Source organism: Tympanuchus pallidicinctus, unplaced genomic scaffold (genome assembly GCF_026119805.1).
Source record: "Tympanuchus pallidicinctus isolate F22 unplaced genomic scaffold, pur_lepc_1.0 scaffold32, whole genome shotgun sequence".
In the NCBI taxonomy this organism is placed as follows: domain Eukaryota; kingdom Metazoa; phylum Chordata; class Aves; order Galliformes; family Phasianidae; genus Tympanuchus; species Tympanuchus pallidicinctus.
The window spans coordinates 1,250,901-1,278,663 of NW_026294750.1; the positions used below are offsets into that span (position 1 = coordinate 1,250,901).

Consider the following 27,763-nt stretch of genomic DNA (forward strand, 5'->3'; position numbering starts at 1 on the left):
TGATGTCATTCCTTGGCAGCAGAATCAGGATGTGTGCCATCCTAACGTGTGTGGCATGCTGGATGCAGAACGCTGGCTGCTCAGCAGTCGCTTTGGCTGAGGCTGCTCTTTTTGCAGCTAATCATACTGATCCCGAATACAAAATTCTTTTCAGACTAATTTATGTGTAAAAACTCATCTGTGTGTTCTTTAAAGATAGACTCACCTACAGCGTGATGGTCTGCTGTCACTTTGCCCATGGGAAAGCTGATGTTGACCCCTTTTAACGTACATCTGCGAGGACTGTTCTACTGAGGGTGGCAGGACCCTGATTGAGCAATGATAAACACTGAAACCAATGCTCTGCAGCACAGCAGCCATCGATTCATGTAACAACAGAAACAGTTTGGGCAGCCATTGTATATAGTATTTACCAGCAAAGATTTTTGGCATACCAAGAAGTAGGACGTTTTCACTATATAAAATTAGAGCAAGAAATCCAGGCATTTAAATACAGGTTAAAGTTCAGGGTTTTGTGTCAAATAAAATCTGGCTGATGTGAAATACTAAATACATTGGGGGCTGCTAAATTTATACCATATGTTCCATCTAATAATTCAGTAAGTCAGGTTTTCAAGCTAACACTGAAATATATTGAGCAGTTTTAATGATCTTAAATACCATATGGCTTTATCAAATCCAAACTGCGTCCCTGGGCTGTGCCTAACATTTCAGCAGAGCAGGCTGCAGACCCACCGCAGAATTAACACCTTGAATTAGGGAAAAAAGAAAGAAAGAACCTTAAATTTCATTGCAGTTTTATCATCTCCACCTCCCATTTCTTTCCCTGCTAAATAGTGACAGTTTTGGAGGGGGACAAGAAAGCCGTTGCCTTTTGCAGTTGAGAGGTTTATTCAGATACTGACATGCTGAGAGTCACTTCCCAGTAGCTGTGCTGCCCAGATGGGTTTGTCTGATGTTTTTTTTACAAGCTGAAGCATGATTTGAGAAATTGTTGGAGAATGCAATCCACCCTTGTCCTCCTGTGTGGTACGTAGTAAGGATGATCACATAGAACCTCTTCCTGAATCTGGTTCTGCCTCTGGGAAAAGCACTCTCTTGAGAACTGCGGAGTAGAAAGGGCCAAACAGCTGCCTGTTGTGGAAGGTCACAGTTCTGAACCTGCGCCCGACTTCCTGCAGCTCTTCCTGAATGGCATCGAGACCCTTTGGGAAATCTTTCTGAGAATTTTGTCCATCGAGGGCAACAAAAAGGCTGAGGAACAGGTGAATCTGCTGCTCTGTAAGGAGCGAGTAGGAAATCAGACATCAGCCTTTGTGCAGAACGTTGGCCTCGAGACAAAGGGTTCTTGTGCAGTGAGGAGCAGAGCTGAGGGCAGGGTGCCGTGGAGCTGTACTGCTCCAGATGGGCTCGGGGCACAGTGAATTAAGGTGGTGTTCTTCCAAGAACTAAGATGAGACAGCATTCAGCATAGGAATGGGTAAAACTACTCCAAGCATCATGTTTGTGCGTATGATGTACATACGTGCCTTGTTTTCCCTTTGTCCTGGGCAGCTGCTTTTAACAGTGGCTGTAGCTGGGATGCTGGGCTGCCAGACATTAGGTTTGATGAATTTGGCTGTGCTGAAGTGGAGCAGCTCAACAGTATAATTTTTTTTTTTTTGCCCACTCTGTGAGTTTTTGAACAGAACTGAAATGTTAGGCATCTTAGGAGCATAATGGAATATAGAACTTCAGAGCCTGGGATTTATCTGGACTGCCACAGCAGCATTTAAAAATTGAAAGAATTCAGGAAGCCTCTCGGAGGAGCACAGAGCTGAGGTTAACTCCCCAGCTATCTCAGATGTTCTTGTGTTTCAAATATGTATTTGGGAAGTGCTGATAGTGGACAAAGAGTGCAGACAAGACGTTGATTTTTAGACACAGCAAGGGGAAGACTGGCTCTGTAGCTTCTAATGCTGCTCCATCAGTGAGCCATTGCCATCACATCCTGCCCAGCCTGTGGTACAGCGAGGTTGGCTTAGGCTATTAATTCAGCTTCCTGAATTCCTTCAAAACAAAATAGCCTGCTGGGTCTGACATGCAAGGAATAAACCAGGTAATGTGGACTCGGGTGGGCTGAGGAGGAAAGGCGATACACTGGGCAGGAAGAGCTTCACCTTATTTTCATAGCTGAGAAAAGATAAGTCTTGCATGTGAAAATAATCTTTCCTGTAGTGAACTATCTGCCCATGGCACTGCAATCTGATGTGGAGCTTTCAGAGTACTAATAAAAGGTCAAAATAATCAGCTCTCATCAAAATCATTTGAGTAAATATTTTGATGGGGCAGCATTATAGGGGAAGCTAGTTAGCTGAATACCATGCAGTGCACTCCCTAGGGATAGATATTACTTAAAGATCTTAGCATGGTGCTTTACTTGAGTCAGTGATTAAGCTCTCTCTCTACATCCTAGCCTGAAGATTGCCACATCACCTGTGACAGACCTGGCACTTGGGCCTGTTTAGCTTTTAGCGAGGATGGTAGGATTTAAGAGATTTTCAAAGCAATTACTGCAAGGCAGCCAGAGTGGAATGGGAAAATCAGGGCAGTTTCTGGCTTCCTTGCTTCTGCAGTAGTTCTGCACAGTGTAGGGAATTTGCCTTGCTGTCACCTATCTTACACTTGTCCTGCACGTTCGAGGGTCAAAGGCTAAGAGTAGAAGACCTCTTTACTCTTAGTGCTGAGTCAGACATGAGCTCAGGAGCTCACTGATGGTGCGCCGGACTGCGTTGCCCTTGTCAGCAATGCTTTTTATCTGGCCTTTCAGGGATGTACATTTCTCACTGGCAAAAGCAGAGTAACCCAGCTGTGAGAGTGTTCTGCTGACTTCCTGGAGCACTTGATCACTGATGTCTTGCAAAGCTTCTTCATACCTAAATGATGCAAAAGCCCATGCACTTGAGCATATTTGTTGGGAAAGAGGTCTTGCAAGCCAGGAATTCTCTCCATGAGCCTTTTTGTCCTCAGCACGGACAGGAAGCACATAAGAACCAATGCTGAGCCACAGCTGTGGTGCCTAACACAAGTGAATTAAGCGTCCTTTCTTTCCCTGCTCTTTGGCAAACAGGAGAAAGCCCTGCACTGCTGATTTTCCCCATTAACCATGAAGGGACAATGGCTCTAGAGAGTTAGCTCCCAGCTAAGTATGCTGCCTGGCGTTCTGGCTTCCCTCACTCCTTGCAGTGGGCCTGGCTGCTATTTGGATCTCAGGTCCTCTTCTGCTGCAAGAAGAGATTCCTGTTGCTCTTCCTACAGTCAACCAGTGCCTGCATCCTCACTCTTCTCCTTCTGGAAAATAAAATATAAAATAACCCACCTGATAGAAGACAGCCCTTCCAAGAGGGCCTTTGTTACCAGTTTCAGCCTATCAATAAACCCAGGTGAGCCAAATAAGGTGTTTCCACACACGCCACTGGTCACTAGCAGGACTGCAGCTATGATGGCAAGCTGATTCACTCGTGTTTGTACTTCCTGTAGTCGAGCCTGATCCAGAAGCAAGGTCTGTGAACAGAAAGCACACCGGCCTGTGAGCACACAGACAACATCTGTGATAACAGAGCAATTCTCAAGCCATGCAGCAGAGCTGTAAGCTCCATGAAGCTAGTGGAGAGAGGCTGATTGGCAGCAAGGACATTTAGTTTTGTGATAAATCCAACTTGTTTCACCTGGGGAACAAACTCTGTCCAATGGCATAGAAGGGACTGAGACCGTGGACAGATCTTTCTGTAGAAGCAGAACCTGTACAGTTGTTTTTGTGCATCTTAGCATCTTTTCCCTAGAAATATCCCAGTGCTTGTCCTTCCTCAGGGTATTCGCTGTGTCTGGGCTCCCAGCAGAGCAGATCCATGTAGCCTCAATTTAGCACACTGCTCCCTGGAAGCGTGCATCAGAAGAGCTGCTGGCCGCAGAGCAGGACTGAGACTGCAAAGAGGATGCAGACACTGCTGCTGCTGCTCTGCGCAGCCACTCTGTTGTGTTATCCAGGCTATCTGCAATGTGTTTTAAAACACAAAGAAACAAAAAAGGGTGTTTGCAAGAGCAGGTGGCTCAGTAAGTCAGTAAAACTAAGTCAGTAAAACTGGCTACGTGATGTTCCATGCAGAAGGGGATGTGCATCTTGGATGGTGGGGAGGACTTACTCCACCTCTGCCATGCAGTATTTAGGCACAAGGCACAAGGCTAGGCTCCTGAGACTGGGACCTGGAGAGCTTTATATTGCATAGAGGATTTCAGTCTTCAAAAAGCACCTTTAATTAAATCTCACAAGGGAGTGAGGCAGCCAGAGAGAAATATTCTATGGCCTAACAAAGAAGAGGGGTCTACATCAAATACTGGCTTTCCTCTTCAGATACACGTGCAAATGTTTTGATGATTCCTCTGTGGACCTCAAAACACTTCAAAATTCAGAGCTCTTACAGTTCCTCATGAGGTAGCTATTAGGCCTAATGCATGCAGAAACTGTAGCACACTAAGCAACTTCTTTTCTGCAAAGCATAGTAGTGAAGAGGCTGAGAAAGGGACCCCAGAGTCCTTCTGCTTTTAGAGGTATTTCTCTCAAGTTATTGAGCATGTGATGAAAGCATCAGCTTTAGAATACTCAAGTTCCTTCTTAGTGCTTTAATAGCTGCTGCAGAAGTAATAGTGCTTCTCTCCTCTTCCCCACTGACTTACTAGGAAGCATAACTAAGATTTTCTGGAATTTCTCCTGTTCATACTGGACGTAGCATTCCTGTAAGTATGGATGGAGGCTCTGGATGGTAAAATTTAGCATATCCAGAAAATGGATATGCTAATGCTGATGAAAAATCAGGTCCAGCACCCGGAAGATCTCCCTGAGATGAGGCACAATGATTGGAAAGCTTAATACGGTATTAAAAGCTATAGTTGGAGGTCATTTTGGAATACTGAGAAAGAGGAATTCAGATCCTCTGACTTCATTCCATTTTCTGACAAAAGGCTGCTCAGTCTAATGGGGGTGTCTGGTCCCTAAAAATTACTAGAAAAATTAGATTTACTTCATTGGAGACTCTTCTATGGTCTGGGAACAGCTGGGTAACACAAATATACCTACATATGGAGGGGAAAAAAGTGCAGGGCAGTTTTCTCTAAACCACGTGTTTTACTGTTGATGCTTTTGCTGGTCTGCAAGACGGAGTAAAGCAACACCCATCTGAGAAGCTCAGCTGGGTCTGTGAGGCTTTGCAGTCCTTGCACTTCCTCATCTCGAAAAGGTGCACAGCACTGCCATCGTGCCAAGGATGCTGGTGGTGAGAGCGCGGATGTCCAGAGCCCCGTGCTCAGCCTCCTGCCTAATCAGCTCCACGTCCAGGACCCCTTCAATTTGGCTTTGCAGCTGTTCTGAGGCAGCAGCAGTAATAACAGCGCCTGCCCAAAGAAGCAGCACTCTGGCCTGTTTTCTGGTTCTTCCACAGAACTGCATCGCGCAACAGAAATTGAGGCTGGCCTTGAATTGGGTGAGACTCAGCGCACAAATTCTGGGCCACACCGTTGCTTTAAGGGCATGTTTGTCTTTAATGACTCATTTCAGAATGTCTGGCCACTGTTGCACATATTGCAAAATCTCCTTTACCTCACACAAAAAAAGTAGGGAGTTATCTGCCTGGGAAAGCAAACCGTACGCGATTCCATGCCACGCTAAGACAATTTTCTTTTAGTTCTAAGCAGTGTTCTTAAAAATTACAATGTACACCTGCATAGGAGGTACTGTTTGTCACCCACCTAAAGGGTTGCATTTGTACAGACAATGGCACTGGTGGGGTTCTTGTTATTACTAAAACCAACAGTTAAATGGGCTTTTTGTCATTTTGGTAGAGTGTTTTACAGACCTGGGACCAGAGAACGAGTTTCCTTCCCAGTCAGGTTTTAGAAGGTGCAGCTATTTAAGTTCTGTTTCCCTGTAAACCAAATGGAGTTTATTTTCTCTTCCCTCTTACGCTGTTCACATGGGAATATTTGGACGCAAGGGAAGACTAATTCTAAGGTACCCGTCCTCCCTGTGTCAGGACCAGCTGACCTCTTTTATTTCCTGCAGCAGTTGGATTGCCTGAGTGTAGTCTGGAGGACTAGCAGAGATCTGTTTTTCAGGCGGTCCCACAAGGCTTTGTGCAGTGTCTCCTTCACTCTATTATCCAGGCTAACAAAGAAGAGAGGGAGGTTTCTATTAACATCAGATAAACACAGCCTCTCAGTTGGTCTTTGGACTTTTAGTTTTTCATAGAAATCTCTCTCAACCTACATTTCCCATTCTTCTAAAAGGGAGCTCCTTATTCTCACCTCTGTTCATAACTGCACTTAGCCCCTCTTCGTAGTGGGTTAGAAAGAACTGTGGATTTTCCACAGAAACTCTTTCAGTCCTCAGAAAAGATGAACAGAGCATTTTTCTAACCAGTGCTCACCTTTCCAGGAAAGAAAAAACATCGGCGACTTAAACAGATCCTTAATTGATGTGCAGACACTTGAGAGGTGTCCACAGAACGTTTTGCCTTGTGTCAAAGTCAGAGCTGAAGCCTCCATTTCTTTCATTGTGAGTCACATCTGATACTCATCGTATTTAAGAACTTCTTAGTAAATAATGAAGTGATGAATAAATCAAGTCTTTGTTTTGTTCCAGGAACTATCTTCTTGTTTCTATACTCAGGCCAAACCCACCTCCTTTCCATGTTCTCACATGTTTTCTGTGACATGATAAAAAGAAGCCAAGTCTGAATATGTGTATTTATTGATACATACACACCTGTGTGGGGGGAAGTTGACCATGTGCACTTCCAAGTCAGCATTCAGTACAATTTCATGTACAGTGCTGAGTCTGAAGACTTCATCACTCAATTCTTGCAGCTCATTTGTGGAGAGAATTTGTGGAGAGCTGGCTGCAGAAAAGTAGAATAAGAATGAATGAGATGAACTTTAACATCCCTCGCGATTCAAACCAATCTATGGTGCTACGTGTGCTGAGCACAGCAAGAAGAGATCATGAGCTAGCAGTGTGCCCTTGTGGCCATGAAGACCAATGGTATCCCGGGCTGCATTAGGAAGAGTGTTGCCAGCAGAGTGAGGGTTATCCTCCCCAACTCAGCCCTGACGAGGGCATATTTGGAGCACTGCACCCAGTGTTCAAGGCAAGTTCAAGCCAAACAGGGAACAGCTGGAGAGAGCCCAGCAGAGGGCCATGAAGATGAATGGGGCCTGAAGCATCTCCCTGATGAGGAAAGGCTGAGAGCACTGTGGCTATTCAGCCTGAGGAAGGGAAGGCTGAGAAGGGATCTGATCAACATGTACAAATGTGACCTCATTGGAGCCTTCCAGGACCTAAAGGGAGCCTACAAACAGGAGGGGAGTCAACTCTTTACAAGGACAAAGGGAAATGGTTTTAAGTTGAAGGAGGAAAGATTTAAGTTGGATGTCAGGGGAAGTTCTTTAATATGAGAGTGGTGAGGTGCTGGAACAGCTGCACAGAGGCTGTGGATGCTCCCGTTCCTGGAGGTGTTCAAGGCCAGGTTGGATGGGGCCCTGGGCAGCTTGGGCTGGTAAGAAATGGGGAGGTTGGTGGCCCTGCATGTGGCAGGGGGTTGGAGCTTCGTGATCCTTGAGGTCCCTCCCAACCCGGGCCATTCTGTGATTCTATGAAATATCTTGGAGGTGGGTATGAACAGGACGGGGGCTGGGCTGTTTGTTGAGGTGCCCAGCAACAGGACCAGGGGCACCATGCTCTTAACAGAACCCAGGAAACTCCACCTGTACCTGAGAATCATAGAACAACTCAGGTTGGAAGGGACCTTTGTATCAGAAATTGTCTGGTGAGCAGGACTATGGTCCCGTACTCGGCACTGGTGAGGCTCCACCTTGAGTATTGTGTTCAGTTTTGGGCACCTCAGGACAAAAGAGACATTGGAGCTGGTCTGAGGGGCAACAAGGCTTGTGAAGGGCTTGGAGAATATGGCCTACGAGGAGCACCTGAAGGAACTGGGGCTGTTTGGTCTGGGGAAGAGAAGGCTGAGGGGAGACATTATTGCTCTCTTCCAATACCAGGTGATTGCAGCAGAGCAGGATTGGTCTCTTCTCACTGGTGACAGGATGAGAAATGGCCTCAGGTTGCACCAGAATAAGTTTAGTTTCGATATCAGGAAAAAAAAACAACAAAGGGTTGTTAAACACTGGAACGGGCTCCCCACGGAGGGATGTGTTTAAAAATCGCTTGGATGTGATGCTCAGGGATTTGATTTAGCAGAGGGCGGCTGACACCTAGTGACCACTCAGGGCGGTGCTGAGTCCCCCCGCGGCCTGGCACCGCTCGAGCCCGGGCGGTGCCAGGCCGGGGGGGAACCCAGCACCGCCTGAGGCACACCTCCCAGCCCGCAGAGTCGCCCGGGGGCTCCGGCCCACCCCAGCACCGCCCCCCGTACCCAAGCCAGGCCCCAACGGCCGCTCCTCGCCGCTTTCCCGAGTCCCCACAGCCTCCTCAGTATCATTCGGCCGCGGGGGCTGCTCGGCGCCGGCCATAGAGGAGGCGGCAATCTGTGTGGCGCGGCGCTTCCTCCCCTCACGAAGCGGCCGTTGGCACTGCGGCGCGTGCCGCCTTCTTCCCGCCTCACTTCAAACAGGGCCAAACCACTGCGCGGCGGAGCGGGGGGGGAAGGGGGAATCCTTTCAGCGCTACCAATGTATTTCGAGCCCGCCCCGCGTCTATCCGCGGATTACTGCCGGCACCAGAAGGCGAGGAGCGCCAAGTGGGGTGACATTGCTTCGCAGGTTCTGCTTCGCTCACCGAGCCCACTGTCTGGGCACCATCCCCTCCCCCGCTCTGCGCCGATGGGCCGCCCCGCAGCCCCTGTCCCGCTGCGCGGTGGGGCTCTACCATGGAAAGGCGGGGGGGGGAGGGGGGGGGGGAACTCAGCGCCTTGTGGGAGGGAGAAGGGCGGGAGCGCATTGCTCTTTGTGAGAGGCTGTCAGCAGAACCTAGGAGCCTGCACCTTCTAGGTGTGTTCCTGTTAGAACCGTCTGAGCCATCTCTAAAAGCCATCCCTGCATGCCCGCAGCTCCATCAGTGCTCACAGCCCCCTGGGGTCTCTGGGGGCGCGGCATCACCGCCTCCCTGCAGCCCGTGCGGTGCCTCACCTGGCTGCAAAACCTTCCTTACATCCAACTTAAACCTCCCCTCTTTGAGACCCCTTGTCCTCCCCCACAGACCCTCTACAGACTGCACCCTTCTTTCTCAGTCCTTGCAGGGCAGTGTCCCATCCCTGGGATCATTTCTGTGGCCCTCCTCTGATGTGCTCCAACAGCTCCACGTCTCTCCTGTGCTCAGGACTCCCCGTCTGGATGCAGTGCTCCAGGTGAGGTCTCAATGCAGAGCAGAGGGGCAGATCCCCTCCATGGCCCTGCTGGCAGCACTGCTTTGGATGCACTCAGAATACAGTTGGCTTTCTGTGCTGTGAGGGCACAGTGCTGGCTCGTGCCCAGCTGCCACCCACCAGCACCCCCAGGTCCTTTTCGGCAGGGCTGTGCTCTAGGGGTGCCACAACCCAGGCGCAGATGTTGCACTTGGCTTTGCTGAACCTCATGAGGTTCTCCTGGACCCAATGCTCACCCATCTCCGGTGGCATCCCGTCCCTCAGACAGATCGACTGCACCACACAGCTTGGTGTTGTCAAAGGTGCACTCAGCCCCACTGTTGATGTCAGTGATGAAAATAAAGAGCATCGCTCCCATTGCTGATACTGGGAGTGTCAGTATTTTATGCGCTGGGGCTGGGAAACCAAAAGCTACTGCTCTTTCTGCACCCACTCCTTTCATTGCGTTGTGCTGCTGCAAAAGGGAGCCAAGCACAGGTTCACCTTTTGCTTTCTGCCCCTGCCTACCGCCTCCAAGGTGCAGCAGCTTTCCTTAACAAAGGCATTACCAGCATGACCTTCCCAATCACCTCCTCTGCACAGTTTTTCAAAGGTGGAAGCTGCGAATGCTCCGTGAGGCTTTTTAGGCTGCAGCTGAACAAAAGGCAGTGGCCGTGGCTGGTTCCCATTGCCCTCTGAGGAATGGCAGGAATTTCTCCGCCATCCACAGTCTGGGGGAGTTACAGCATCAGCACAGGGCTGATTGTTTTTATACCAAAAGCCTGTGCGAAGCTGTGGCTTAGTGGCTGTCAACTGACAGGGTATTAACCTTAGACCTGTCAGAGTGAATAAAATGAAAAAGCCGGCTGTGTAGTCCTGGGGAGGCTCCAGAAAGTGCTGCTGGGTCTGCAACAGCTGCAGTGTGCTTCCATCTAGCTTTTTCTCATTTGTTTTTAATCAGTTTGCTTTCTGACCAACCCAGAAAGCAGTGGGTGACCATGTCCCATTTTGCTCTATCCTCCACCAAGGCTGGGATTAAATCTTCTGTGGGGCAAAATGCCCAGTCTGTGCTCTAATGAAAGGTTTGCCTTTCTTCTCTCTTCCAGCTCCCTCCTATTTCCCAGGCATCTGATAACCTTTGCTGGCTGACACCTGCACTGTTGATGACTGGAGCTGGGAGGTCTCAGAGCACTGCAGGTCTGTGGGATGGGAGGTCTGTGGGACCCATGGTGGGACAGGCACAAGAACCAGCCTGTTCGGGAGCTGGAGCCTTGATCCACCCCTTGTAAAACAGCTCTGTCCTCCAAAGTCTCTGAAACGCTTACGAGTTCTGGGTGTTGTGGCTGGAGAAAAGCAAAGGATGAAAGGCACAGCACTGGCACACTATGTGGGGACAGACAACCTAATTACCACACGTAATTAGTTACAGCTTCACAGCTGGGGTGTATGAAGCTGCAGCTCTCCTCGCCTGCTGCAGTTGCAATGGAGAATAGGCGTGTTTTAAAGGGTTGGAGCTGCCACCATTGCTGTGGGTTTACAGCAGGCTAAGAGTACAATTAATGCAGCTTAGCTGATGAGTTGTAATCCATTTTGTTTGTGTAAACAACTCCATGCCAGGAGGGGCTAGCCCTAACCTGAACCCGTGGCAGTCCCTCTGTGCATCTGCAATACATGGTTGTGTTAAAGTGATCTCCTTAAATCGGCTGATTTCCTCAGGCTCCCAGGGAGCTGTAAAATTATCCCATCAAAAAGCAATAAGGGGAAAGTGCTCAGCTTGGGCAATGCTGCAGTGACATCAGATAGCGACCAGCCCTTGGCCTGGGGCTGGATGCTGCCAAGGAAGAAGCTGGGAAAACCCCAGTGTGCATAGAGCCCTTTCCTCTTGCTCAAAGATAGAGCTTGTCCAGCATGTAGCTTGCATGTGCAGGATCACTGACACAGTGGGCTCATCCCAAAGAGTTGCTACAGATATGCTGGGAGCTCAGGGAGGCACTGGGGGTTGTTGCTTTGCTCTAAGTACCAGCAAGGGGTTGGCAGACAGGCAGGATTGTGAGAAATAAAACCAGTGAGGTTTTTGATGGGGCCAGTCTAGTTCAAATGCTGTCTGGGAATTCCCCACAGTTCTCCCTGTTTGGCTTCACATGATCCCACTTCTTCCTCTTTCTGACCTTCAGCTTCATGCAAAGAAGCCGAGATGCTGTTCATGTCAGAAATAAAGCAGTGCAGCTCGCTGATAACTTCGGTTTGCTCTCATCCCCCATTTCAATGCACGGTCCAGGTCTGTAAGTCCTGGTCCCAGAAGAGGCAATAGTGTGTATGTATTAGCCCTGCGTTGGTTTTCTTTCTCTGGTGACAGGTGACTTGAACTGTAATAGCAGAATGCATTTATAATGCATTTCCCTGCAAGGGAATCCAATTCCTAGGTGACTTTCCCTTGCTGGCAAGGCAGTTTTTTCAGAAGTGCTGGTGATAGGTTAGATTGGTGCTTTTAATCTGCCATTTTAACGACTGCCATCCATCTCTCTGATTAGATTCTTCTCATCTATCTATGCAAAATCACAACAGGGATTTTGAGTTTTTAGGGTGAGTGTTGGGCAGCAGCCTGCGTGGTTATTCCCAATTCACCCTTTAATAACCTCCCAAGTTTGTAACCCCTAAAATCACGTCACCTCTCGTCTGATCAACTGCCCTGGAGAGCAGAGGGCTCCGTGTGCCATCCCTGCATGTCCCAAAACTCGGCATAGAAGCATCCTGTGCTTTTGCTTTGCTGGGTGCAGCAAGGTGGCAGCAGGAGGGAAGGGCCCTCTCGTTCAAACAGAAATACCTTTGGCAGCAGCCGCAGCCAATGGAAAGGGGAAATGGATTTTTTGTTGAAAAGTTGGCGTTGTTTTTTCAAGTCTGACGAATGTGAAAGTCCCCATTTAAAGGAGGCGAACCTGCAGTGAAGTCGGTCACTGTTTACACACCCACGCGCCGACTGGGGCGGCCGAAAGCAAACTTCCTGGTGTATCCTGCTCCAAATCACCTGGGAGCGGAGCTCATTGAGCAGGGCTGCGGCTCTGTCTGCAGAAAGCAAGCCCTGTCCGAGCAGGAGATGCAAAGCCCCGCTGGCGTTAGGGCTCTTGCTCGCAGAAAATAGGGGAGTTCCCTACGTACTGTGGTTTTGTTCCTGCTAGGAGTTCTTTTTCCAGGAGGAGAGCAAGCAGGGTGGAGGGCAGAGAGTGCAAGCAGGTGTTTTTGGAGGGTGTAGGGGGGGGAGTTGGGAAAGAAAGGAGTTTTCCCTCTCCCCCACAAGGCAGGAGAGCTTTCTTTGTGGGAGCTCCTGGTGCGCCTGACAAGGTCAGGGTTGTTTCTGTGCTGGATGCTGGTGTGAATATGTTGGCAGGCAGCTGGGTCCTGAAGAGCTTGTAGCTCCCCTGCAAGCCAATGAAGCATTACCGTCTGTCTCATCCTGGTGAGAAGATGGAAGTGCTGGGCTGCACGTTCTGGTCTTGGTGTTGAGATTGCCGTAGCTGCTGGTTGCAGTTTGGGAGCCGGTTGGGTTGGCGGCTTTCCTCTGCTGCTTTGGCATGGATGTGGAAGGTGTGTACGTGCCCGCGGTGCGCTACATGTTTCACCAATGACTAGAGCAGCTATTAATTCCCTCCTCCTAAACCAGAGCGTGACCATCTCCACGAGACACCCCATACATGCGGGCTGTTTCCACCTCAGTCTGGGTGCACGTGTCCGGGCCGTGGGATCTGGCCACCTTCAGCAAACCATTGCTCACCCAGCCCAGCCTCCTGTGGCCGGCGCCTGATGTCAGCACGTTGCGAGCTGAGCCGTCATGGTGTACTCAGGGGACAGGTCACCTCTGGGTAAACTGAGGCTTGGAGGGCTTTACTTCGTGGTCACATAGTCAGCCTGGCGCCAAGAGGTGCTCGCCGTGCTCCTTTGCCCTGTTGGATGCTTGTTCAAGAAACATGGAGATGTGGCACTGGGGGTCTTAGCGAGCGTGGTGGGAACGGGTAGATGGTTGAACTTGGTGATCTTTTCCAGCCTTAAGGATTCTGTGCTCCTGAACATGGTTTGGGGTGTTTTTGGCAAAGCACCGATTCGCTGCAGTGCCGCTGGCTCGGCGCCTTTGGATAATCTTTGTATTTGCTGACTTGACTCAATTCTTGCTTGGTGGAGAGCTCGGCTCCGGCAATGCCGCGGTGTGGGGAGGCCCGAACCACACACAGCGTTCGGGCAGGGATTCCAATCCAAAAAAAAAAAAAGTTCAAAGGTGTTTTGGCTTAATGCGGTTTATCTAAATTGCTTCATGTTAGTTAATCTGGATTAACGCAAATGCTCTCGGAGTGGTTGGCTGGGGAAAGGCTTGCTAAGCTATCCTAACAAGGATGGGCTTTTCCAAAAAGTGAAAAGTTTGAGCTGAAAAAAAAAACAAAAAACAAAACGAAACAAAAAAAAAAACCACCAAGGTTTTGTCTTGCATTGAGTGCATGCAAGCCCTGCAGACAGAGCAAGGCTGTTCCCAACCCCACTGCTGAACTGCAGGCTTGTCACCTGTGCACCCAAGTCAGTGAGCAGCTTCCCCTGCTATGGGAGGGAATTAACTCCAGGTTTCCCCAGGGCCGTGTGAGCCCCTCTCTGGGCTGGCACGTTGCAGGGGTTGGCATGATTCCGTAGGGAACTCCAAGGTAAATGGGAGGTCAAGCCCAGATTTGGACGTGGTGGTGGGTGCGAGCGTGACCGAGGGAGCCATGTGATGGGGACAACGTCCTGCAGAAGCAGCTGATCTCCCCGTCCTCTCCTCTCCCAAGGGCTGGGATTAGGAGAGATTTTACAGCTGAGTGGTCAGCCTCGCGTTAAGATGCAGTTTGCAAAGGCTCAGCCTCTTGTCTGAAGAACTTCATAGGGTTCTGTGGCCATTTTGTCTATCAGCAGGACCACTCGCACCACCAGGGACGGATCTGCAGAAACTTCCCTCCTTGAGAAACACCCCGGGGGGAAATGGGGACTCAGAGAGAACTCCAAGCTGTGGGCTGCAGTGGGGAAAACACAGTGCTTCCATGGAGCTGCCATGGAAGTTGTACGTGGGACCCAGGCCTGGGGACTCCCTCCTCCCCAGGCCCCAATGCAAACAGCAGATTAACAATTTATTTGACGTGTTGCGGCTGGTTCGTTTCTTCGCCCGCTCCCCTGATCAGAGGGAATAAATGTTGCAGTGTGCAATAATGTTCATTTCAGGTGAGGGTAAATATAGAAAGGAAAACCTGCTGAGAGCAAGCCATTTATTTCTGCGTTTGGAAGCCTCTCCTCATAAACAGTCAGTCATGCACATTTGGAAAATCCCAGCGTGGTTTTCTTGGCCATCCTAGAAGAACGTTTACTTTCCTGTAGGTTAAGAAGTTCGTTTTAAATTAAAAAATAATAATAATAATAATGGCATCTCACTTCCAGCTGCCCTCGGGTGTTTAGGGCTTGTTGACACACTAAGGCCGCTCTGTTCTCCGGTGCAGGATCACAGGGGGGATCCTGCAGGGCTTTCCCAGCTGGGGGAAGTTTGGTCTCTGATTTCCTCTCGTCCCTTTGCTCGTGTGGGGTACAAGGGGGGGATGACTTGGGGTTTGCTCAGCCCTGGACTCTGCAGGGCTGGAGGGAAGCAGGCAGTGTATCACTGCTGAGAGCACCCGGCTTTGGTGCTGCAAGGTGAGGATGGAGATCAATGCTCAGGCTTATATTGAGAGCCCTGGGGCACAAGCGTAGCGTCCATATTGAGGCGGGGAGATGGGCCCACTGTGCTGCCATCCCACTGGACCAGGAAACCTCAGAGAGTTCTCAGGAGTGTGCCAAAGGTGTGCAGGAGTGTTCCAGTGTCCAGTGTAGAAGAAACACCCCAAAACAGCATCACAGGAGGTGGCTGAGGAAGGTGGGGACGCCGCATCTTGTTCCATTCCCTGGGCTCTGTGCTCCCCAGGCCCAGCATCAGCACTGAGGAGCGATGAGGGCAGTGGGAAGCCTTGGCTTGGCTCAGAGCCTGGCTGCTGGCACCGGAGAGCAGGAGCCGAAGCGCTGCAGCCCGGCTCTGAAGTCCTCTGCAGGCACCAAGGGTCTCTCCGTGTTTTCCGACAGGCTTTGCATTTGGCTCGAGTTCGCCTTGGTTTCCGACAGCAAGAGGCAGTTAAGTCTCTTGGAAGAATGAATTAATTAGCAAATGCCTTTGGTCAGGTCAGTGCCCTCCAGTCGTGTTCTTGACCCCTTAAAGCAATGCCTCTGCGCCCAGGTAAGCTGCTCTGGATGGCTTGTGTCACCAGCTGTATTTTAAGAGCTGTACATACATCATCTCAGAGGAGCACTGCTTTAAAAAGAAAGGAAAAAAAAAAAGGAATACAGCTCCCCCCAAAACACGCTGTTGACTCCAATGGTGGTGGCATTTGTGTCAGCGACAAAATATTGACGCGGTTGGCTCGGGGCTGGCTGGGGCTTCTGGAAATAAACTAATGCCTTGTTAAATTGTACATGGAAATGCAAGTGGGAAAATGACTGACATCTTACACAGCTCAGGCAAATAAAATCGCTGCTTTACTACAGCGTGAAAAAACTCAGGAATTAATAGGTCTCCTTCTGCTCGGGGGCGTTGGATTTATCCTCGACTAAGAATCATAAACTATTTTAAGGAGAGAAGTGCTACTTTTAAACGCACGCATCTGGGTCCTGGAGTGAAAGCAGTGTCACTGGTGCCGAGTTAACCCTCGCCCTCCTGCGGTACGCTCTGAGCTGTGAGCTCTGCTCTTGGCAGATGGTGCTCTCAATGGATACCTGGACCTATCAGCGCCTGATGAATACCATCCGTTTGCTTTTGCGGGTCGTTAAAGAGGATGTATTGTAACAGCTCGTGGCAGAGATGCTTTTCGGGCCTCAGTTCAGCAGAATCTGAACTCTGAGCTGGATTTTACCTGGTGGGACGTAAACATGTGTTTAAAATAAAACACCTGCTCCAAAGCTGTGCTGGAGATGAACTGGAAGCAGACACACTGCGTTGCTGAATCGGTCTGGGGTAACAAAAGACAGCTGTTGGCTGCAGGAGCTGGAAGGTCTGTTGTTGGGTAGCTTCAGTGGGAAATATGATTAATAAAACTTTAAGGAGAGATCTGCTGCCTTCTGCCTGGTGATGATCTGTAGGTGATGCGCCAGGGGAGTTTCAGATTGGATATTAGGAGAGATTTCTCCTTGGAAAAAGCGGTCAGCATTGGCACAGGGAGGTGGTGGGGACCCTAGAGGATATTCAGAACCGTGAAGATGTGGCACTGAGGGATGTGGTCAGAGGGCATGGAGGGGGTGAGCCAATGGCTGGTGACCTTCATGGTCTTTTCCAACCTTAATGATTCTATGATTCATGGAAAAGCAGGACAAGGTAAAAGCTGTAGGGAGCTGCCGGTGTGTGGGGTACGATCCACCAGCAGCAGCTACGCCGGTGTAATTACACCCCCTGCACGCTGTAGTGTGATTTCCCAGTAATTATTCTGGAATAAAAGCCTGCCTATTTCTGTAAGGGCTTATGTCACTTAGCAAGCTGTTATAAATTCAGCTGGAAAAAGGGACCCTTATTCTGGGATAAGTGTGGTTAGTGGTTAGCTGGGAACGGGGCTATTCCTGGCGCTGCCATCGACCTTCCCGGTGACGCCGCGTAAGTCACCTCACCTCCGCGTGTGTCAGCTTCTCCTGCTGCAAAGGGGGGAATGACAAACAAGGACGTCGTTTTGGGAAGATCTACGACACTGGAAAAAAGGCATCATGAGGGGGGGGAGGGCAGGCAGACACATAGCTGGACCTGGTGCTTCTCGTCCCCTCGGAGCACCGTGCTGAAATGGTGGGCTGGGGAAAGGAGCGCTGTGCCCAGGAGCTTGCAACGGAGATGAGCTGAGCTGTCAGCTTCTTGCTGGGAACGAAGTGTTTTCCTTGCTGTTTTTAAAAATAGTCCATTCTGTTCCCAATTGGAGATCACACCCCTCGCTGGGGCATTGGAACATCACGACAGCTGCTTTCTGGGGGCACCATCAGCACCCTTCAGTGCAGGGCGATGGCAGGGCTGTGACTTTGGTCCTCCTGGGCTCTCTGTACTCTTAAGCATCGTGGCTTAATCCGTTGGCGTCTTCTTCCTACAGTGCCCCTACCTGATTCAATAGCTGGTTCTGCAAGCGCTGAGGTCCTTTATGGGAGCTTTGTGTCCACTATTACTTCACAGCAGTTCCTTGCACAGCCTCAGAAATCCCTTCTGGCTCCATCATCGTGCAAATATGCACAGGCAGTGCTGAAGATGTGGCTCGTTTATAGTGTGCGACATTACATTCATACTAAGTCTGGTTTCAGACTGATAGCATGGGGGGGGATCATGAGCCAGACTTGGCTTTGGAGAAAGCGATGCTGCCCATGGAGCACCAGCGGGTGGATGCAAGGAGACAAAGGGAGCATCCATTGGCACCTTCCCACAGCCTCCATCTCTGCATGGGCTTTGGAGCAGGATGCAAGCTCCCAATAGTCATGAGACAAGAAGACAGAGGGGGAAATGACTTTTACAGCCCATTAGCGCTCCTCAGAGCCACGCAGCCCCACTTGTAATAAAAGCAGTGGAAGCCACGGTAACAGGGAGGCTGGGCTGCAGGAGGTGCCACGCAGCTCCCTGGCCCCACAGCCCCTTCCCGTGGTTTGGTGACCCCCTGGGTGCCATGAGGAGCTGGTGAGGGCAGGTCCTGTCACCGGCCCCAAGCTCCTCATCAAGATGTGCATGGGAAGGTTCCAAGCGCAAATGTGCGTTTGCTAATGGGAACTGAATTGCCTCTTGCCCCGAAGGCTTGCAGCTTGAGGAAAACAACGCAGGGTCTAAGAATGACCTCATATTGCCTCCCAGGGAATGTTTTGCCAGATGAAGGGGGGAGAGGCAGCATCAAGACAGCACAATGTATGTATCTCTCTCCCTGTGTAAACATCCCCGTAGCTGCAGAAATCTCTTAAAACCCAGAATGAGAGGAGAACAGCTGCTTTGATCTGTGGATGTGGTTGTTATTTTCTAAGTGCGGATCCTTTCTTTTTTTAATTTTGCCTCAAATTAAAAAAATGCCTGTTGTGATCTTTTGCTTTTATTTCTTGGCTGGCGACCCGAGCAGGGTGCAGTAAATTTTCATTACTCCCCATGTAACCATTTCAGCATGGTCGACGATTCCACGCCGGCTCTTCAGTGCCTCAGCACAATGGACCCGAATCTTCTGGCCCTACGTGAAGCCAAAGCAAATGGGTTTTGCCCAGAAGTGCTCCACGGGGAGCGGAGGCGGTGGGGAGGAGAGCCCTGCCTTCCCCAACGCACACACGTGCATGTCCCACAGCAGCCATGCTCTCCGCCTTGCCCAGTTGTCCCAGTTGCCTTGGAAGGGCTCCCAGTGGCGGGAGCTGGTTGAACCCCAAGCGCTGGGGCTGATTTTCACGAGCCTTCCTGCATCCTTCCCATGTGATCCTGGGGATCTTCATCTGCACAGACCCGTGGCTTTTCCAGCAGCAGTTCTTTTCTTCCAACCATGGAAACCAGGTGGCAAAGTTGGGGAAGAAATCCAGACTTTTGAGTGAGTTTCTCAACACCAGCCTGTCCCAACCCCATTGCATGAGCCATACGTGGGGCTCAGCCCCGTGGCTCCCAATGGTTCTTTCAGGGCAAGACCCACTCCCAGTACAATGAACTGGTTTAACTGGGAGCACTTGGTTGGTGCCAGCCCCACCGAGGCACTCTGAGCCCATCCTTCCCCCCGTGCTGTCACGTGGCCACCGGTGTTTTGGCGTTTTGATTACATACGATACTGTGTATTTAGGGCTGGTTTATGGGTGTTTATACTAATGCGTAAACCTGTAATTTAGAAGCTCGGTTATAAATCAACATAGCTGAAGGTCTTGTCCCTCGTGCCTTGAGATCGGTCTCCAGATTTAGAAGACAGGTTAGGAAAAAAAAAAAAAAAAAAAAGGAAGAAAAAGGAGTGTATAGTTTTCCTCTGGTTATGATGACAAAAGATGATGGGGTGGGATGTGGGGACCTGGAACAGAGGAGCAGGGAGTTTCCAGTTCCTGCTTCTGCATCGCACCTCTCCCAGTGCATCCCAACAGTGACAGCTCTGTGTTCATATTTCTCTATATGGTGCTATTTTCTATAGCTTTAATAATCACTGCTGCTTCTTCACCCCTTCCCAGGCAATGCTGTGGGGCTGAGGGTCCGTCACTGGTTTCAGCACAGTGAGTTGTTGGACCCATCCCATAGGAGCAGTGCTGCCCTGCTGGGTTTCTTGTTCATGTCTGTGCATCTGCCCTGCACCTGACCATGGTCTTCTCACTGCTCTGGTAGGGGTCCAGTTTAGGACTGGACACTTTGCATGGAGATCCTGCTGGTGGCAGCACCCAGGGGGGTGCACGATGGCACAGTGTGAGCTTTCTCTTGGCTGCTGCCTTTGGCTGTGCAGACCTCTTCCAGAACAGGGCCCTGCACATCGTGATGGCAACCCAGGGGTTATGCATTTTTTGTTTCTGTAAGGAAACCACAAATAGAATCAGGGACTCCTCAGTACCTTCCTGCTCTGCTGGGCACCCTCTCCTTTCCCTGGCAGGATGGCAGCGGGTGCTTTGGCTTAGCTGTGCATTCTCTGTAGTTTTCAGACCCATTTCTTTTATCTTCAGGGTCTGCCAGGACAAAAGGGGACACATGAGCCCATGGGGGCAGCACGGTGGGTTCTCTGCCTCAGGTCCCCTCTGCACCCCTAGAAGCAGATGCCAGGGGAGGGAATGCAGGCGCAGGGCCATGTGGGGTCCTACGTGCAGGGCCAGGCTGCGAGAGGCTCCTGCATACAACCCAAAAAAACCAAAATATCTCAGAAAAGCGCATTTTCCTCACTGTGTTTCCCTCCCCCTTATTCCCAGCCCTCCCTCCCCATCTCTCACAGAGCTCTCCCACTGGCCCAACCATTCCCGCAGCCGCTGAGCCCCCGTGCCGCAGGTCGCGGCATCTGCAAACTCCTTCTTTTATTGTGTGCTTGTTTTCTTTTTTCTTTTTTTTTCCCCCTTTTCCCCCCTCTACTTTTATTTCTCCTTCCCCTTTTCTTTCCCTCCCACGGCGGATGCCTCCCCCTCTCCCCACCACCACCACCCTGAGCCCTACGGGCCAAGGGGCTGCAAGGCGCGGGGTGGGTCTGGGGGTTGCGGGGGGCTTTGCATTGATGCATTGATCACCCATGGTCTGCGCCTGACCTCCCTGCTCCCAGGGAAGCAGTCTCCATGGCTACTGGCCCTGCTCCTCCAGAGCAGACTGTAAATTCCTGCAGGCAGAGCCCAGCCTGGGGGTGCGAGGGGGGAGCCGGGAAGGAGTAGCTAAAGCCAAATAGAAAGAAAGAAAGGCTGGGAGAAAAAGGGCGTTGCTTGGATGGGGCTCTCCTTTCCACTCCCCTTTCTCAGGTCCCCAGCACCAGTGCAAGGCGCCTGCTTCCCCCCTTCATCGCCGCCGCCGCTGCTGCTGCTCTCTTGCAGAACTGGAATTGGCTGGGATTATTTAGCAAAAAGAAGAAGAAGGAGAAGAAGGAGAAGGGATCAGAGCAGCCGCCAGGGAGAGGGCGATAGAGTCCACTTTCTTCCAACTGCCCTAGGTCTCCTTCCCTCACTCTCTCCTCTTTAGCAACACCAAGAGCCCCACACTGAACCCAGAGCAGCTTTTTCCATCATTTCGGTTCCCTTCCCTCCTTCTGTCTCACACACAGCAAGAGGAGAGCCCCTTCCTTCTCTTGCCTTCCCTTTGCATGCTCAGCCTCTTGTTTCCTTTAAAGCACGAGAAATCCCCCTTCTTGCCCCCGCTCCTGCAGGCAGGCGGGGATTGCAATGGGAGCGTTGCAGATTGCTGGATTGTGCATGCTTGCCCTTCTGCTCCACTCTGGAATCACGCTGGCAAATAAAGCCAGTCAAGGTAAGAGAAATCTTCCCAAATCTGTTTGATGTGTGTGCAGGCAGCCGGACCTCCTGTTACATGTGGGCTTTATGCACAGGCTGGTGAAACGGGCAGCAGTAACAACTTAGTTGAGGTGATTTTGAGCGCTGCTTGCAGATATCCCACTGCTGCCTTTAATTGTTGTCTTTCTGTGAACTCTTTAATGATCTGCGTTTAGGGTTGTTGGCTTTTTTTGCGTGTGTTCGGACTCTTTATCTCTGGGCAGGGGGTGCAGAGGCAGGAAATCAGCGCTCACCCATCACTGCACTGGTTGAAGGAGTTTGGAAGCTCTTCTGTCTTGGGGCTTCGCCTGTGTGCAGAGGGGTGATGCCATGTGAGTGAGGGCGCTCCGGGGATGGGGAAGGCGCAGCGGGGCTGGAAGGTGGGAGCACCACGTTGGTGTGCTTTCCATCCACACACACAGCACCCCAAATGCTGTGATAGCCCCGAGCAGGGCAGTGTGCTGCAGAGAGCTTCATGGATCTGAGCTGAAAAACGCTCTGTGCTTTCCTGTCCCTGAAAATGAGAGGCACATCCCATCACTATCGACTTCAGGCGTTTCTGCTCCTCCGCTCCCGTGCTTCAGCCAGGCTTTCTCCCAGCACACACATAGCTTTATATACGGGCTATCTATATCTTAGGCTTTTCTATAGCACCTCTATATTTAGCTTGGATTTTTCTCTATGCACTGGGGTGCGTGCGCACGCGAGCACACACAGCCCTATGTGCACGATGCCACCGGATCGAAGGGGCTTTTTTTCCCTCATTCACCACAATCCTGTTAGGATCTGTTGTTTGCACCGTGTTTTGTTTTGTTTGTCCTATCCATACAGGGTTTATCAAACCAGCTCTGGCTCCCGCTATTGTAGTAGCTGCATGTTTGTGCATAGGGTGAGATTAAATAGTGTGTGAATGAAATATGGGAGCGCAGCGTGTAATTAAAGACCTCGTGCAGGCAATAGGACTAGCCGAGCTGAGCCCTGTCACTGACGAAGTTAGGAGGAATTTCAAGGCTATTGTCTTATCTGCCTTCAGTGTTCTAAAACAATGGGAGTCTTCTCGGTCTGGACAAGCATGGGGGAGATTTTCCAGGGCAAAGGTTTGCTGAGAAGGCGTCCAGCTCTGCGTAAAGCTTCACGATTTAAGCTCAGAAAGGAATGCTTCATTTCCCACCCCCCCCCTCCCCAAATTATCTTTCGTGTATGCATTGCTTTCATTTCTTATCATAATATTTATTTATTAAGGCCTTTTGGTTTCCAGTTCCATTTAAGCCTGAGCCAGAATTGCATTAAAATAGCAAAGTAAAATTCCATCGTGCAGAGACTTGACAGATCCCTTCGGGGAAGGAGCGGGGTGGAGAGGGGGTGGAGAGAGGTGAGCTAAATCCTCACCGCCCGCTTCGCACCCGGGGCAGTGCGGGCTCCTCCATACTGTACTGCTCCCAGCTCCAGTTTGAGCTGAGCTGAGCAGGGCTGGAGGAACCCTTGGACCCCACTGGGGCTCAGGAGGCAGCGGGAGGAGGCTGAGAGACACGTGGGTTTGGGGTGTTCGGGTGTCCCCCAACACCACTTGGCTTTCTCCACGCTCCAAAGTTGAACTCGAGCAGCAAGCCGCGTGCCTAGGGTGTGCTGAGAGAGGATGGGTCTGAAGGCTCTGGGGTGATGGTGCCCAAGGATGGAGCTCACCACCTCACTGCCGTGCTGGTAGCTCACCTGGTGCTTTCCCCATGCGGTGCCACGTGCAGCGTGCAGCTGTGTGGTATCCCTCACACATGCCTGTGTCAGCTGTCCCACGCAGGGTGGGTTGGTTTTCCTGCAGAATGGTGTGATGTAAGCAGGGCTCCTTCACAGCGCTGCGTTACCTTGCAAAGCTCTGAGGGAGGGGGCTCAGCTCAGCTCTGCACGGTGCCCAATGGAGGACTGGTGTGTGCTGGGTTTGGAGGGTCAGCTTAGGACTGAGACTGCTTTCAAGCGGTGATACAAACCCATGCAAGGCAGGAGGAGCTCCTGGCAGCCCCAGTGCTTGGATGCTGCTGTCTTCCTTCCCCCGTGCCCATAGCTCCCCAGTTTTTCAGCAGGGCTGTGCACCCAGCCCTTCACCTACAGGCACAAGGGCACATCCTTATCCCATTGCCTCTCTGGCAGCATCCCATAAACAAAGACGTCCCACAGAGGCTGCAGCCTCTCCCACAGCCTTGGCACCTCCTGCATGAGGGGCTCAGTTTTGGTGGGGATGCACCTGCAGAGCCCACGTTGCTGGGGATGTATTATTTTGTAAGGAGTACAAAATTTCCCAACTGCAGCATGGAGATGCTGTTGGATTCCCCTCCCATCTCCGCCGGACCTCCTCCCCCTCGGCCTCTGCTTTCCTCCCTCTGCTGCATTCACAGTGTGTGACTGTTGTGCCTGTCCCCTCCGCCCCTCTGAAATATGAAATGTAAAACTGTAAACATTTCAACATACAGCAGTTCAAAGGAGATCTTTGACTGAGGGCGTCTGACATGCCCATACTTAGATTAAAAAGGGGAGGGGGGTGGGAAGGAGGGAAGAAGAGTTTTTTTGTAACTGCCAACGGGAGTATAAATATTCAGACACCTCGAGTCTTCCAGTGCAGAGATGTATGGCTGTCTCCAAGCGGCTCGGGAGTTTTATTTTTTTTCTCTTATTTTTATATAAATTTTTTCCTTCGCAGACGGTCGCACCGGAGTAATCCATTTAGGAAAAAAGTATGCATGAATAACCTTAACCTTCACTTCCAGCATTATAAGTCCCCCGAGAGGCTTCAGGAGAAGCCTGGGATGGCAAATAAAGTTTGCTCTGTCTCACGGCTGTGATTTGGAGAGGCTGCTTCCCACCGTGATTGTTGCTCCCCAAACACAAAACAAGCACGCTCCGGAAGGCGAGCCTTGCTCAGCCGATAAGCAGAAGGAGCAACAGGAGCAACCCCTGAAGAGCCACCCAAGTGCAGGTGGATGGGGAGAGCCGTTCAACCCCTCTCTGTAGCTCATGCCTATGCTTTTCCCTTCCTTTCCGTGCTCCTCCAGCATCATTGCTCCATAGCACACCGCAGCCCACAGTTGCATCTCCCATCCCCATCCCCACCCCCGTGCCCGTCCCGTCCCCAAGCACCTGAGCTAGGATTCCCAGTTTGGATGATGCATCTTTGGCCAACGTGCCCGCAGCGCCCACCCCATCCCACGAACAAATGATTAATAAAGTGCCCCGCGGTGTCTGAGGTGGTTATTAATACCCCAGTAAAAAGAGCTACTGAAGTTATAACGCTTTAATTTGGCATTAAGGCCGAGTGGAAACTCCGTGCCTCTGCCAACAGCTACACACGTGTCTCTATACAGACAGGCTGCCTATAGAAAAACAAAGAATCAAACCAATTTGAGAGGAAACGCTGAAGCGCTGAGAGAAGAGTGAAAAAGGTTTTGTTTGTTTCGGAATTCCCAGTGGGTTTTTGCCACCTTAGCTCATCTCCGTTGACTCAGTCCGTCTGCCTGCAGATGAAAGCATCTTTACTGTTATTATTTCTAACGAGGAAGCGAGGGCAGAGCCCAGCACGGGCTGTGAGGGCACGTGGAGCCGTGCACACATCCATTGGTGTGGATGCCCCGGGGCGCCCAGCGCCGTCCCCCCTCCGAGCACTGCATCCCCATGGGCGCGATGCGGTGCCGGGGCAGCCGTCCTCTGGGAGCTCTCGAAATGGCAGTGGCGTTGCAACCGTCTGCCTTCTTCGGCTGCCTTTGAAATGGAGAATAAAGCTGCAGCTGGAGCGGAACGGGGCCCAACAGCGAGCGCTGGAAAATCCCACCCACAACGGAATAAAAAACATCGCGCTGGGCGCTGCCACCTCCTCCAGGGCTGTGCTGTGGGCAGAGCCTCAGCGTTGTGCTGCTGACCCCAAGGGCATGGGCAAAGCCCCAATGGGCTTTGCCCCAAAATTGAGGCTGGATCCAGAGGTGGAGCTGGGCGCCCTTTGGTACATCTCTGGATGGGCCGTAGCGTCTTCATTGCAGATCTGCCTTGTGCAAAACCCCTCAGTTCGGGGTATTTGGGGCACAGCGCACCCATAGGAGTCTGAAAAAGGGCAGCTTGGATTATTGAAGGGGCTGACCCCAAATCCCAGCCTGGGGTTGGCACTTGACCTCCCAGATCTGGAGCCATGGGGCAGACCCATGGATCAAGAAATTCATGTGTTCAAGAAACCTTTAGATGTGGTACTGAGTGACACGGTGTAGTGGAGAACCATTGGTGGTAGGTGGACAGTTGGACTAAGGAATCTTGGACGTCTTTTCCAACCTTGGAGATTCTGTGATTCTGTAATAACACGAGGGGGAAATGGTTTCAAACTCGAAGAGGGGAAAAAGGGTTGATATACGGAAAAGGTTTTTTACGGTAGTGGCTGTGGGTCTACTGGAACAGGCTGCCCAGAGAGGAGGTGGATGTCCCCATCCATGGAGACGTCCGTGGCCAAACTGGACAGGGCCTGGAGCACCCTGATTGAGTTGTGGGTGTCCTGTATCAATGTATGTCCTGTATCAAGACAGGGGACTTGGATTGGATGATCTTTGAGGATCCCTTCCAACTCAGACCATTCTACGATTCTATGAACCCCAGTGAGGGCTTCGTGGCTGCGGATGGAGTTGGAATATTGGCATTGCTTTTTGTTGAATCTCCCATCCTGTTGGCTTGGAAATCTCATCCCTTGCATCTCTGCAGCTGCTGGAAGCACCTGCAGCAGTGCCACAGGCATTTTCAGAGGTGGAAATCTCCCACAGGAAAGCATGTCCCAACAGCAAAGTTGCTCCATGGGAAATGCTCCTTACATTGACAAGAATGCAAAAATCGGGTTTTTCAGAAGGCTTTTTTTTTTCTTGATTTTTACTCCATCGTTTCTTAAAGATGCTCTTTCTTAGGAGCCAGGATTTCGGTGTTCTGAAGGTAGGATCCCTGCCAGGATGGGATGGTTCCTGGAGTGGCCAGGAGGGTATTTATTCATGCTTCCCACACACACACACTTTTTTATCCTTTTTTCCCTCGTTTTCTAATCCTGTAACCTTTCAGAATGTCTCCAGCTTTGGAAAAATTACAGAGTGGCAAATTTATAATGTTTTCTTTTGTACTTTTGCTGCTGTGTAATCTTTCCAAAGTTAGAGGGGTTTTGAAGTTACAGAATGGAAAAAAAAAAAAAAAAGAAGATAGAAAAAAACCCCATACATGTGTGAGAGGGAAAGCCACGGCATTGTTTTCAGCATCACAACACGCATTGTTCATTGTGTTGACTTTGAGGGCAGAGAAGGGGAAAAAAAATAGGAAAAATAAATCTAAAAAAGTGCGATTTCTGGCAAAATGCTGGGAAAATTTCAACTCTGTGGTGTGCAATGGATGCTTCGTGTTTGGGGAGCTTTCAGAGAACGGCAATGGGAGGTTTTGCTCATCTGTTGCTGAGCAAAGTGGAAGCACGACCTCTCTGTGCATGAGAGATGCTAGAAGAGCTGTACCCACATCTGTGCCCCTGAAACTCAAAAAAGTGCAACATTTCATAGAACTGCGGAATCATTACAGTTGGAAAAGATGGCCAATCCAACCCCATCCCATCTCCGTGCCCATAACCACGTTCCTCAGTGCCACATCTCTGCAGTTCTGAGCCTTTTCATGGTCCCCCCCGCTCCCTGAGCAGACTGTGCCACTGCATCACCGCCCTGTGACGGATTTGTCCTAAGATCCAAGCTGAACCTCTCCTGGTGCCAGTTAAGGCCGTTACCCATTGTAATTTGATGAGCCCCACCTGGGGCAGATTTGGGAGCTGCGGAACATCAGCCCCTGTCCTGCCGTGGGCACAGCTGGCTGTTGGCGAGTGTGAGTGGCTCCAGCTACTGGGATCAAGGCGTTTGGGTTTGAATGTGTTGGGTTTGAACTCATTGGCTGTGGTTTCTATTGAGTCTGCCACATGGGCAATGTTGGGCATCCCAATCACATCTCTTTGATTTGAGAGCTGCATGCACCACGAGTGCTGAGGTGGGCACCTGGAGTCTATGGGGTGCCCAGTGGGGCATCCAGCAACAGCAATCCCCGTCCCGCCTTGCTGTGGCTGGGAGGTGACAGCGGGGATGGATGCAGTGAGGCTCAGCATTGGGTGCAGTGTGGGGTCTTCGCCCTGTGGTGGCACCAGGGCTGTCCCTGTGGGTTGCAGAGTGGGTGCCTGTCCCCACACCACCCCACAGCTCTCCCACTGCGGTGGGTCAGCCCCCAGCCCGTGATTAATGGCCCGAGGGAGGCGCTGGTGGCCGCGGGCCATGGCTAATGTCAAACAACAAATATGAATGCGTGCTGTAAATATTTATACAATGCACAGGCACGTGCTGCCTCCCTGGTGCAAG

The 27,763-nt window shown here is 50.9% G+C and overlaps 2 protein-coding genes across 4 annotated transcripts in view; one reads left to right on the forward strand and one right to left on the reverse strand.

Annotated features, from left to right (window-relative positions):
- Positions 1 to 1,046: 1,046 nt before the first annotated feature.
- Positions 1,047 to 8,559, reverse strand: TCP11 (t-complex 11). Its single transcript, XM_052698322.1, is given in 13 exon segments — positions 1,047 to 1,279; positions 2,752 to 2,915; positions 3,359 to 3,543; positions 3,836 to 3,912; positions 3,915 to 4,031; positions 4,714 to 4,870; positions 5,209 to 5,281; positions 5,283 to 5,397; positions 5,400 to 5,427; positions 6,077 to 6,144; positions 6,147 to 6,196; positions 6,797 to 6,929; positions 8,463 to 8,559. Coding segments are annotated over 13 exon segments (1,497 nt in total).
- Positions 8,560 to 20,807: 12,248 nt separating this feature from the next.
- The window catches only part of SCUBE3 (signal peptide, CUB domain and EGF like domain containing 3), a 28,768-nt gene continuing 21,812 nt past the window's right edge, over positions 20,808 to 27,763 (forward strand). For all 3 annotated transcript variants that reach the window (XM_052698318.1, XM_052698319.1, XM_052698320.1), the window contains exon 1: positions 20,808 to 21,357. In XM_052698318.1, coding sequence (XP_052554278.1) covers positions 21,273 to 21,357 — 85 coding nt within the window. In that variant the 5' untranslated portion in view covers positions 20,808 to 21,272. The remainder of the gene's footprint in view (positions 21,358 to 27,763) is intronic.